Source organism: Corylus avellana, chromosome ca4 (genome assembly GCF_901000735.1).
Source record: "Corylus avellana chromosome ca4, CavTom2PMs-1.0".
Classification (NCBI taxonomy): domain Eukaryota; kingdom Viridiplantae; phylum Streptophyta; class Magnoliopsida; order Fagales; family Betulaceae; genus Corylus; species Corylus avellana.
The window spans coordinates 29,756,695-29,768,374 of record NC_081544.1 but is presented as its reverse complement, the minus strand read 5'-3'; the positions used below and the strand labels follow the sequence as shown (position 1 = coordinate 29,768,374).

The 11,680-nt window shown below is 35.1% G+C and overlaps 1 protein-coding gene across 2 annotated transcripts; it reads right to left on the bottom strand.

The window, feature by feature from the left end:
- Positions 1-690: 690 nt before the first annotated feature.
- On the bottom strand, positions 691-11,257 carry LOC132176961 (uncharacterized). Of its 2 annotated transcripts, none has more exons than XM_059589127.1 (8): positions 11,043-11,257; positions 9,930-10,331; positions 9,049-9,129; positions 8,502-8,893; positions 5,547-6,960; positions 4,409-4,506; positions 2,647-2,788; positions 691-1,703 (listed from the first exon to the last, which is right to left on the bottom strand). In XM_059589127.1, exons 1-8 carry the CDS (start codon positions 11,218-11,220, stop codon positions 1,024-1,026), a joined length of 3,387 nt encoding a protein of 1,128 aa, XP_059445110.1. In that variant the 5' UTR covers positions 11,221-11,257; the 3' UTR covers positions 691-1,023. The 2 variants fall into 2 exon arrangements, with proteins under 2 accessions (XP_059445110.1, XP_059445111.1); XM_059589128.1 differs by having other exon boundaries at positions 4,409-4,503.
- Positions 11,258-11,680: the final 423 nt, after the last annotated feature.

The following is an 11,680-nucleotide window of genomic DNA, read 5'->3' as shown; positions in this document are numbered from 1 at the left end:
TTTTATGAATTCTTATTCTTATTTATAAGAATTAAAAAATATTTTTTTAAATTAAGATTTTTTTTTTGGTTAATAATTAGGAATCCTTGTTCATAAGGGTTAAGAGTTATTATTTAATTTCATTAGGGATTTCCTACTAATATTAATTATGTACTAAGCAAAACTTCGCCTTATAAGTAAGTGCAGAAAACTCCAATTGTTATTGGAAACTTCAAATTATAAGTATGATTGAAGTTCGTAAATACAAATGTTTATTATTAATGTATTAATTTTGGTTAAATACTCTAATGAAAAGGAAAGATGTATTCTTGCAATTTTGGATTATCCATAGTTATATATGTAATTTCTAACATGTACTCCATCATAATTTAAACTATTATTTTTTTCGAAAGACACATTCGAAAGTTTGGTAAAAATTCCAGACATACAAATTCTCTTTTACTTTACCACCAAATATATGGATACACACATAATCGGGCACCCTTAATGTAAATCAATCTTCAATGACTAGTGCATTGGGCAATTTTCCTTGTATAGATAGAATGTTGTCATCGATTAAGCAATCTCATTCTCAGATAACAAACCAGAGAAGTAAATGAATGCAACAACAGAGATATGATTTAAAACACATATCAAACTCACCCAAAATTTGCAAAGAGTCTAAGAAAGCCACTTAAAACACGCTATGTCAGCCAATGTAAAATGGGTATGATAAGTAGCATTAATCAATTGCAAAACAATAACCCTTTTGAGAATGGCAGATTTTCTTAGAAGTTACAGCCAGGTGAACCAAGACTCGGACTTTCTTTTAGCAGCAACAATGCATACAGTCTCACATTTACAATTATCGTGCACAAAAACTAAATCAATGGAACATCACATTACACGTATCAAATGGTATGCTAGGGCTAAGCTCTTCTCTCTATTCATACCTCAGTGGTTTTCTGCTGCTTTAAAGTTCCGGCTTGAGTTACCCAAAAGCTCTATATTTGAACTGATAATCCAGCTGCTAAATAGTTAACTTCATGGCCAATCTAAATTTCCCATAGCATCATCGCTTACACCCCAAGCTCCTTCAGCAATCTCATCAAACAGCTGCTCCCAACCCCAACTGGAGTAGCCCAAGAAAAACCAGTAGTCAGCAATGGATCGGTTGTCTGTCTTGAACTCCTCAATTCGGCGAATTGTGGCTACTTGATCAACAAAGTAAACACCTGGTAGGACTTCAGGATACCGATATTTAGTAGCTCTTCGAGTTAACGAGACCAGCGGATTTCCGTGTTCTATAAGTGGCCCCCCAAAGGACAGAGGTGCCTCTTTTAGCATTTCTAACCCTTCTTCCAGTTCACGCAGAGAGTCCCATCTGATATGCTTGTTGATAATTAGACCTTGAAATCCAGTAATTTGGTCGGCCTTCACAATGAGAACTAGTGACTTATCAAATGGTTGTATGCTGAGAAGTTTTTCAGTAGCAATTAGGACAGAACCAACCACCACATGAGGAGCCGTTTCATGCAATTTTTTTGATGTGTCAGATTTGATTTGATTGTATTCGAAGACTTCTTTTGGTGTCCTGTCTTTTAATAGGACTTCATGGAATTTGTCCTCAGCATCTGAAATTTCATCATGAATTTCAGTTGGTGATGCATCCTTAAATACATTCCGACTCCTCCCTCCTTTTTCAGCAACACTCCATAGAATTCCTACAAAAACCAGCAGAGTTCTATGAGGTAGGAGGTGAAAAACTACAGAACGACTGACTAGTAAGTGCAATAAACAGAGACTTTAAAAAAAAACATGTAGTCAAAAGAGACGAACAATGAAACAACGAAGTTTCAAAATGGATTTCCCCAAGCACAAACTCAATATGCTCTCCTGCCATGTATTTATGAATTTTAAATCCAGCAAGTTCATCAAGAAACTTCTGTAAACTATATATATATATATATATATATATATATATATATATATATATTTTTATAGTAACTTCTGTAAACTATTTTGTTGGTTTGGTTATTAAAATGTAAGATCATTAGCCATATTACAAGTTTGTTTTATTACATAGAAGTACTTTCAATCTCAAGGACCAACACGCATGGCCAATCAGCACTAGATTAAAATATGCAGATAAAAAAAAAATTTTGTCCCACAAATTGGGGCATCAAGTATTCAATTAATCTCCACATTGTAATAACAAAAACTCTTTCTACATCCATGCTGCATTTTGCAAGGTGTGTCACACAGGTATCAGCATCTAGTATGGGTTTACCTTTCTCAATGTGCAAGGAATACACCACCCCAGTGGTATATTATTGTGAAAAAAAAATAAAAAAATAAAAAAAATAAATAAAGAAAGGAAGAAAGAAAGAAGCTCATAACAGCAAGGCTTTAAGATAATGTACCAATTAAAAAGCATAATGACAGATTTACACGAGAAGATGGAGATATTTCTTTTGACAATGCAATAACAAAAAAACATGACTTTAGAGAAGATCAAGGGGGGAAGCCGGGAAGGGTTATGGAGCAGAAACATGAACAACACCCCAATATAGGCAACATGTAAGTTATCAAAGTTAACCAGTTTCCTTCGCATGGTTTGTAAGTCTCAATAGTGTGTCATATAATTGTAACCCTACGAAAGATTACCCATATCACTGATAAGATGATGAGAATTGCTTCCATGATGAGATATGAACTTGATAATATCAGCTACTGCCATATCTCCATCATAGAGGACAACATTCTTCTTTTCTGCTGGAAATAACATCAGAGCAGGATAAACTTCACTCTGCACAATTGCAAGACATCAAAAGACCGCAAATAAAACGATAAGCATGTACAGAAATCCTAATCATCTACACATTACATGTGTACAAATATTACACCACATTTCAAACGACTATGGACAAGAAATAAATTACTAAACAATATATTTGAGTAAAAACATGAAATTTTAAAGAAAAATTTAAGCAACTGCTCAGTCACATACGAAAGGCCCCAGCTTAAATAAAATGCAATTTTTTTCTACTTCAGAAGCTTAGTAAAATCCATCATTTTCCTAATATTCCACCAATATTGGCAGGAACCTCAACAAAATATATGTCAAGCACTTCCAATAGGTTTCAGCAACGTTTTAAGACTGGACAGAACCAGGCAGTTGGACCATTTGAACTGTCAACTGACCTCAGTTCCAATTTACTTTACCCCCTTAACTCACATTTGGTCAGAGCCCGCTTTGTTTAATTTGTTTGACCAATTGGTCAAACCAGAGCACTGGTGAACTGAACCGGTCATTGACCTGGCTGGTGGAAGTGGGAGAAGTTAAATCCTTGACATATCACTAGTTGTTCAAAGTCTTTACATTTGGCTATGTTATTTGTGTATGATCGGTCATATATGGAATTATGTACATGTTTCTTTAGTTATCTGGTATGGTCATATATGAAAACTATAAGCATATTTCTTTCAATCAAGTTAAAAGAAAATTATCAAGTCCAGAGGATACTACAACTTAGACCCCAAACCTTATGACCATTTTACAACACCCCCAACATCAGGCTAGAGATTATTCTAATCTTACATTTCATCTTTGATTAAATCAATAGAACATTTTAATTTTTTATTAGCAAATAGATTTTTTTTTTTTTTTGATAAGCAAATAGATTTTGACATCACATTCCAACTGCAATCGGTCCAACAGCTGAACCTCTGACCCTTCTCATTTCATTTGTTGCTGAGTTATGTGTATATATATATATATATATATAGAGTTTACATAAATTTTAGATTATAATTTTTTAGGGGATTCTCTAGTAAACAGCATGTATACTGGAGTTTCTTCTCAATTTAGTTTCCATGCTAGATCTCTACTCTATTCATTAAGATATAAGAACACATAGTTTATACACAGAGATGCATATAACACACATCAAGTTATTAAGCTCCACAGGTTAAAAAAATCCCCACCCCAAAGGAAGTCATAATTCTGAGAAGGAACTAACAAATTCTGAATGCAACTGTTGCCCCTTTTCAAGTCTGAGAAAACATTTTGTCGGAAAACAGTGACAAAGAACTTTTAGCATGCATTAGCCCTTCAGAAGCATGAAAGGGAGTCAAATATATCTATATGAACAGGTCATTTCATATATATATAAGCAACATAACAAACATAAGCAAAGATTCAACACCAAAGAGAGAGAGAGAGAGAGAGAGAGAGAGAGAGATTAAAAAAAGAAAAAAAAAAGTAACACAGAATCCCCTTAGCCAAAAAAGAAACTGAATGTTCGTGCTAATCAAGTAACAAGCTTTGGTTTATAAAAAATAGAGGGCACATAAACCATTACTTCCATACAGTACTGAAGATACAAGAAAAATATATAGAAATTAAATGTGGATCCCAAAAACAGACCTGATCCATAGATTTTAATATCAAACTGCAATCATTCAATGTGCAGTCCATCAAATAGATCAGCGGAAGCTTCACCAAAGCATCCTTCGGGTTGTCTGCTACATGAATAGACAATTGATCAAACATGAGATTTATAGGAAGTTAAGTTGTTCTACCATTTCATAATTTAAGGGAAAATGTTAATGAGAAAATATATGCAAAGAATCCACAACATACACACCATATGTATGTATATACCCCGAGGGACTTCAGGGGTGGTGTGACCAGCCCCAGTGTTCTGTTAGCGTGGCCAGCCACCCCAACCATAGAATTCATTCAAAACTTTTTTTTTTTTTTTTTGGGCTGAAAAAAAAAATAATGTGGGTTTTTTTTTCAGAAAACACGGTCTATTCCTCTAAGAAGAGCTAATGTAGAAAATGTGGTTTATGAGGGATGAGAGAAAATATTTATTTAGTCTAAAAGAAACAATTCACCACTAAGAGAGAACCAGAAATTTTATGATTTTGCTGTTAATTAAAAAACAAATCTGAAAATAGATGGACATTCTCAGAATGAGTTCTTCTAGATGGATTGCTGTAGCTACTCTATGCTTAGGACACACCTAAACTCTAAATATCAAATTATGAAGAAAGAGAGAAAGAAAGATAGAAAGAGAAAACAATATTAACAAAATGAATTGCCAAAACTTCTTTTCCTTTCAGTGCTTGGATTGATAGAAAAGGAGAGCATACCTTTTGGATTTTGCATTTTTCTTTTATAAACAATCATTTATTGATATAAAAAAAAGTGGGGGAGAACTAAAATCCCTAGGCAGTTTACCAAAGAATCCCCAAGAATAACCTTTTGGATTTTGCATGTTGCCAAATGTTGAGCAAATAACTGATTCCGATTCCTAAAATTTGAGGTGTTTGGGGAACAGTTTATGTAGATTCAAAGTTCATAAAGAAATTTTATTGGCCTAGTGTAATGTGACTATTAGTTAAATTTAAGAGGAAAAAAAAAAAAAAAAAACACCAAATAGTTTATTGAAGCTGAATTGTCCATATGAAGTAATAAAAGATGCATTTACTTTTTGAGAAACGTGAAGAAAAAAAAAAATTAATAGTGCCAATTTTAATTAACACTTTATAGCTCTTACCACCACTAAACACTTTTTCCCCATTCCTTGATCCACCCCTTAAAGCGATCATGTTTCCCTTCACAGCCCGATATACTTCACGAACCACCAGTTCCATTCTCTGGCAAAACCCGCACCAATTATTGCTAAAGAGGACCAACACATCCTTATTCCATGTATGGACCACATTTTTGGTGCCAGATTGATTAAAACCAAGAACCAGCTCAGAGAATGTATGAGTTGTAACTCGAGGAATAGAATCCACCTCATGAAAATCCACATTAACAAATGGAGGGGGAGTGGCCTCCCTAGGGCTTTGAAGAACAGGTTCTGACTGTTGATATGGAAGAAGACTTCCATTAAGAAACCCATGGAGAAAATCAGCAAGTGAAGAGTAGCTGAAATTTGACTCCTGGGGTAATACATAATGTTGCTGTGAAAGGGGATCAATTATTACCAAGGATGGAATCTTTGATCCACCAGTCAGAGCTCTAAGTAACCGGTAGTTGCCATCAGAAAAGAAGAAAGAACCCTCAAAACCTTGAAAGTCAAGTTGTTGCTCCACCAAGTTGTCCACCTGTGAAGAAATCTTTCGTGGAGCCGCCACATCTTCAGATCTTATCTCTTCCACCACAACATCTTCAGAGCTTTTTTCTTCCACCACCAAATATTCAGCAGTAGCGACTTCTTCAAGAGCTGTAACAGATTCGTGGGGTTCAACTGATATTAACTGCCTACTTGTATCAATATAAGCTGCCTTCTCTTCATTATATTGAGAAGGGGGCTCACCGTTAGTTATTATAGAATTTTCCTCCTGCGTATGAGCAGATAAACTTTCGCTTTGTAGTAACTGGTCTCTGTCCAGAGCAACAATATTTGAGACAAGGCCTTCCTTAAGCACTGCTGGTGAAACTTGACTAGACTGAACTGTCTGCGATGGCAAAGTATTCGCCGACTTGATGTCAATGTCATCAGATAAAAGTTGGAAACCTAACTCCTTTGCAAGGGAGTGTAATGAACCTTCTTCATTTTGCCGTAAAAGGTGTGCCAAGATCTTCTGCAAGGAACTGCCTTCTAGATTTGAAGCTATTTTATCCAAAGTGACATGTTTATCATCATTTATAATCATGATATTAGACAACTTTTCCTTCAATTTAATCTTTCGAGCTGTAGGAGATAGTTTCAATCTAGGATGTTTAAATTTACTATCCGATGCTTGATAATCTTGGGTCGAGGATTTCTCAGGTTTGTTCCTCTTCTGCTCACCTATCTGATTTGACACATGATACTGCAACGCCAGTTCTCTAAAAGAATCAAGAGCTTCCTTACCATTTCCTCCAGTTTCTGATAACCCAGATGATCTATCCACAAATAGAAGAATAGACGGCTTATTTGCAGGTAAAGCAGGTCCCATATCACGCTTATCACCGTCCAGCTACATGATCAAAAGAGACATATATAAAAATGAAAAATGCTAACATAGAACTTACTAGGAAACAACCAAATTATGGGAAAATAAAAGCCCAAATTAAGAGAGAGAGAGAGAGAGAGAGAGAGAAAGAGAGGAACAGACGTGTAGAAAGATGGATAGTAGCATAACAGGTTGTTGAAAAACCAATCAGCATGCAAGGAAGTCAAATTTGGCATTGTACATAACTATATCAAAGCTGCTTTTTTTTTTTTTTTTTGATAAGTAAAACTATATCAGAGCTCGTTAAAATGAGTAATAGAAAAGTTCCCGACAAATCAAGGCCCATAAACAGACAGATCTTGGCTGTAATGATATTAGCTATAAAGAAACCATGGGATGCAATTTACCAAGCGGAGGTTACGATACAAAAACTACCAATATAAGATATGTTGAATCAGACAAATCAAAAGGCAATATGATAAGAGAGAGAGAGAGAGAGAGAGTAAAATCAAATAAGTGATTTCAATCATATTATTTGTGTTATCCAGTAAAAGCCATATTCACAAAGAACAAGAATGAAAGTAGTCCATCACTCCCTGTATGCAAAAGCATTTCCTTCTGTCTGGAATTAATGGCTAGATTTTGCCATCTACTCAGTTACACAGTTTTGGCAATATTATATTCTGATCCACTATGGAAATTGAAGGTTGTTTAGACTAAACCAAAAATAATATGGCCAAACTGTTTACATAATTAAGATGACGCCTGGGAAAAAAGTTCCTATACTCATTTCATTGAGGACAATTATAGTATGTATGGACAAGACCAAACTAAAAAAAAAAAGGGTTAGCACAAATGGTTATCGCAATGGATAAAGAAATGTACAATTAAATTCACTGTTAGAATTATTTTCTTGAAAAGTAATCGCAAATTCCAATACACTGCTAGGATTTACCTAAGGCAAGAGGAATAAGACACTAATACATGCTTGGCATGGATGTGGGACTATGAAACAGGGATTAAGGATACAAGCATAACACTATAAATACCCTGATGTAACATAAAATGGGCATATCAGGTATATGTAAATATGTCTTGTAAGTGCAAGTGTATGAGAAAATCCATACTCCCTCTGTCCCATAATACAAGTCCAAGTTGCCAAGTGCACACATTATAAGAGAAGTCAGTTCTTTTTTCTGGGTAAAAAAAAAAGAAAAAAAAAAGAAAAGAGAGATTTTAAAGACAAATGAGATACTAAATGGTCAGAGCTTAACTATCTAACTCAGTAAAAAAGAGGGAGCCGATGGCGCATAAGTGTCAATGGACGAGCTAAAATATGATGTGCATTTTTTGATCTTCTAAATTTTTCTTTTAATGAGTAACTAAAATCTGCAACCATTGGGCCAGGCCAGCTCCTACTGATCACAATTTGCATTGAATCAGCAAAGCCATACATCTAAAAGGGTTAGGGTTTTAGCCACACGATTTTTGGCACAAGATATTGTGATGTAAAGAAACCTTGTAGAGATCAACTGACAAGTGAAGAGCAAACTGGTTAAAATTACCTCCATAACAACAGAATTATCCATCTGTAAAACATTCTTGAGGTCATCCTCCTTTCCAAGAATCTTTGAACAACTGGGACATCCAGCAATGGAAAGCATTGCCAACCATGAACCAGGATCATCAAGACCAAGAGATGAGAGCATTGATCTCTCAAGGACCAAACCAAATCTATGCCTTTCAGTGGGCAGAAAGAACTCTCTTGCAATGATCATGAAATTTGAGAAGAAAGAATCAAACTGCTGAAATTCTTGTAAGGTACAGGATGATACGACATTAGAGCTCACATTCTCAATCTCCTCGAAAGTAGCACTTCCATTTACTGTGCCAAATTCCCCAAGCCAAGGAACTCCACTGAACCCATTTTCAATACCACACTTCCATTTTTCAGCCCCTGTATATGAAAAAGGAAAAGAAGTGACAAATTTATTTATTTTTTGATAGGTAAAACCATTAACAAATAACAAGAAGTGACAAATTTATTGCTAATAGTTTTCTTTTATTTCTACTTCAAAATCAGTCACGTAATGATATGCAATTAGAAACTACCAGCCACCTTCTGGTTATTCTTCCCTTCAAGTGTCGGTGATCTATTTGTCTCTCCATTAAAGCTCATTCCACGAAGATCCCCTGAAAAGAAAAAAATTGTCAGTATTATTAAGGGACAAAATAAGTTAAATAACCCTGCAAAACCAAATAGTAGAAAATAGGGACATTTTATATCTTACCGAAACTTCTGTTTCGGCTAATACATAGACAAAATCATTGCTAAAGTCTATGATAAAAAATAAAATAAAAAATAAAAAAATCATACAAAGAAAAGCAGATTAGAAAAATAGAGGATATTGTTGCTTATTGAAGTAAAATGAATGAAAACGAACATCAAATGGAACTCTGGACACAAACTCACACAGAGCAGCTAAATTGATTTCACTGTTTTTGCCAAAAAAAAAAAATCGAAATATTGAATTTCTTTTAAATAAATATATTCAACCACATGATCAAACTATATGGTAAAACACCTTTCTTCAATTAAAAGCTGCAATCCCTTAGGCCAAGCCTACAACATTAAAAGGAGGAAAAAGAAAGAAGGTAAAGTAGCGACTCACAGTCCCAAAATATATATAAAACTTCAAAAATACATACATGATCAATTTTGAATGAGAATTAAACTTGAGTCTTTCTCAGTCTGGTGTTAATTAAATATGAGAAATCACGGTTAGATTTATTTTTGATTTTTTTAAAAAAAAAAAAAGACAAAAATCAGTACAAAATTCCTAGAAACAAGCAAGGATGTCGTCTGCAACGTCAATTCAATTCGAAAACTAACTTACATCACTTCTTAGATAGATATTTAATCAAGGCAAGCATGATTAGATAGTTTCAAGAGAATATATGAAAGTTATCCAAGGTTGCAAAACCTCACGCACCAATATCATTTTCAGATCCATTGTTCTTCTCATAGGCCAGCAATTTAGGAGTCCATCCACAAAATTCCAAAAGAAGTAAAGCCTTGTCAGTTGAACTAAGAAATGCCTTCAAGTCCTCTGGACTATGCAGGGTTTTGAGGGGAAGCTCTTCAGGCAACAGCGACATATAGGGATAGACTGATGATAATATACTTTGTGCCCGGTATCTCCCTCGATATTTGTAAGATATAGAATGGTGGTAATATAAAATTGTTATTTCCTCCATAGTAGCACCAATAGCATCTGCCAGCATCTTCTCCATATTTCTATACATAAACATCAACTTTAACGAACTAAACTCCTCTTGTCTATCAGAAACCAGATGTGTTACTTCTCTCATCAGAGATCGAAACTCACCAGACCCTGCGCATCAAAATGACTGGGTTTAACCTAAAAGTAAAATATCAAAGGCTAGCTCATAATGATGATGATTATACTAACAACAACAGCAATCATAAAAGTCACCAAGGAGTTTTGCTTGGTGAGCATGCCTACTCTCTTCATATTCATAAAGCACCATCATAAAGCAATATATCCCACACTTAACATGCAGTACATTTCAACTACATGGACATTATCATTTTTCATAGATGAGTTAAGTTGAACAAAATTTGATTACCAAAAACGAAGAAACGGTTATTAGTGGTTTAGACTTCCCAGTTACGGCTAAGATTGCAAACATCAATTCTTGAGGAATTCACTTCTGATCTAAAGACTTCATTCGTTTCAGTCAGAAATAATGCCTTTAGATTTTTTTTTCCGCATAGATAATTGGCCATGAAGGTTTCTTCACACCATAAATTCAACAATTTCCGAGAAAATATGCTTTATTTCCTTTTCCACTCTAAATGCACAAAATAATTCTTCATTTTGTCTCTTTCAAACAAACAGAACTTATAGAAAATAGAAAGAGAAATCCCACGACTATTTTAACTCGAAACAAACAGAGCCCTAGCATTATAATCATCAACTAAAATGTCAAGATTCCATTCTACACGACCAAATCAAATATGCATATATACATGTAGAGAGAGAGAGAGAGAGAGAGAGAGAGAAAAAGAGAGGAGTAAATACAGGGAACAGTAACGAAGAGGAGGATATGAGGGTGGAGTCGGGTCTGAGAAGAGAAGTTTTGCTTGGTGAGCATCTGCCATTCACCGACGCTGTCCGATTCACAATCAACGGGAAATATTAAGAAAGCTACAAGGACGACAAACGGCGCCACCACCGGCGGCAATTTCCACTCCTTCATGCTCCCTACTCGTAGGACAGACTCTACCACCTCACTGAAGCTGGCACCGCAATAAGAGAAGGTCCGGAAACCAGAGTTGGGCTGGTGGTCGGGTCGATTCCGCCCGTCACCAACCCAACTTGACCCCGTGGACCACGATTGGTATTGGTAACAGCAATGGGTCAAGTTTGGGCCCAAAATTTTCCAAATCCCAACCGTTATAAATTCTAAACCCATATCTGTCTCCAGCTAATGTTTTGTTTGGTAAGAATTTTTCGAAATATGTGTTTTTGTGTTTCAGGAAGAGAAAACACTTTTGTGGGATTGTTAACAAACAGGAGATAGTAATGCACATTTGCTCTCATGTTGGTAGATAATAGATATGCCACTGGTGATCAACCAGTTGCTTTAATCCGGATTTGAAGAAGAAAACTGCTACATACATTCTCATATCTTTTTAAGATAACTTTTAAAATTATTA

Coding starts and splice junctions, on each gene's coding strand:
- LOC132176961 (XM_059589127.1), bottom strand. CDS start 11,220: ATGAAGGAGTGGAAATTGCCGCCGGTGGTGGCGCCGTTTGTCGTCCTT. Junction 2,789..4,408: donor TATTAAAATCTATGGATCAG/GTCTGTTTTTGG, acceptor GCAATTGTGCAG/AGTGAAGTTTATCCTGCTCT. Junction 1,704..2,646: donor TCATCTTATCAGTGATATGG/GTAATCTTTCGT, acceptor TGGTTTTTGTAG/GAATTCTATGGAGTGTTGCT.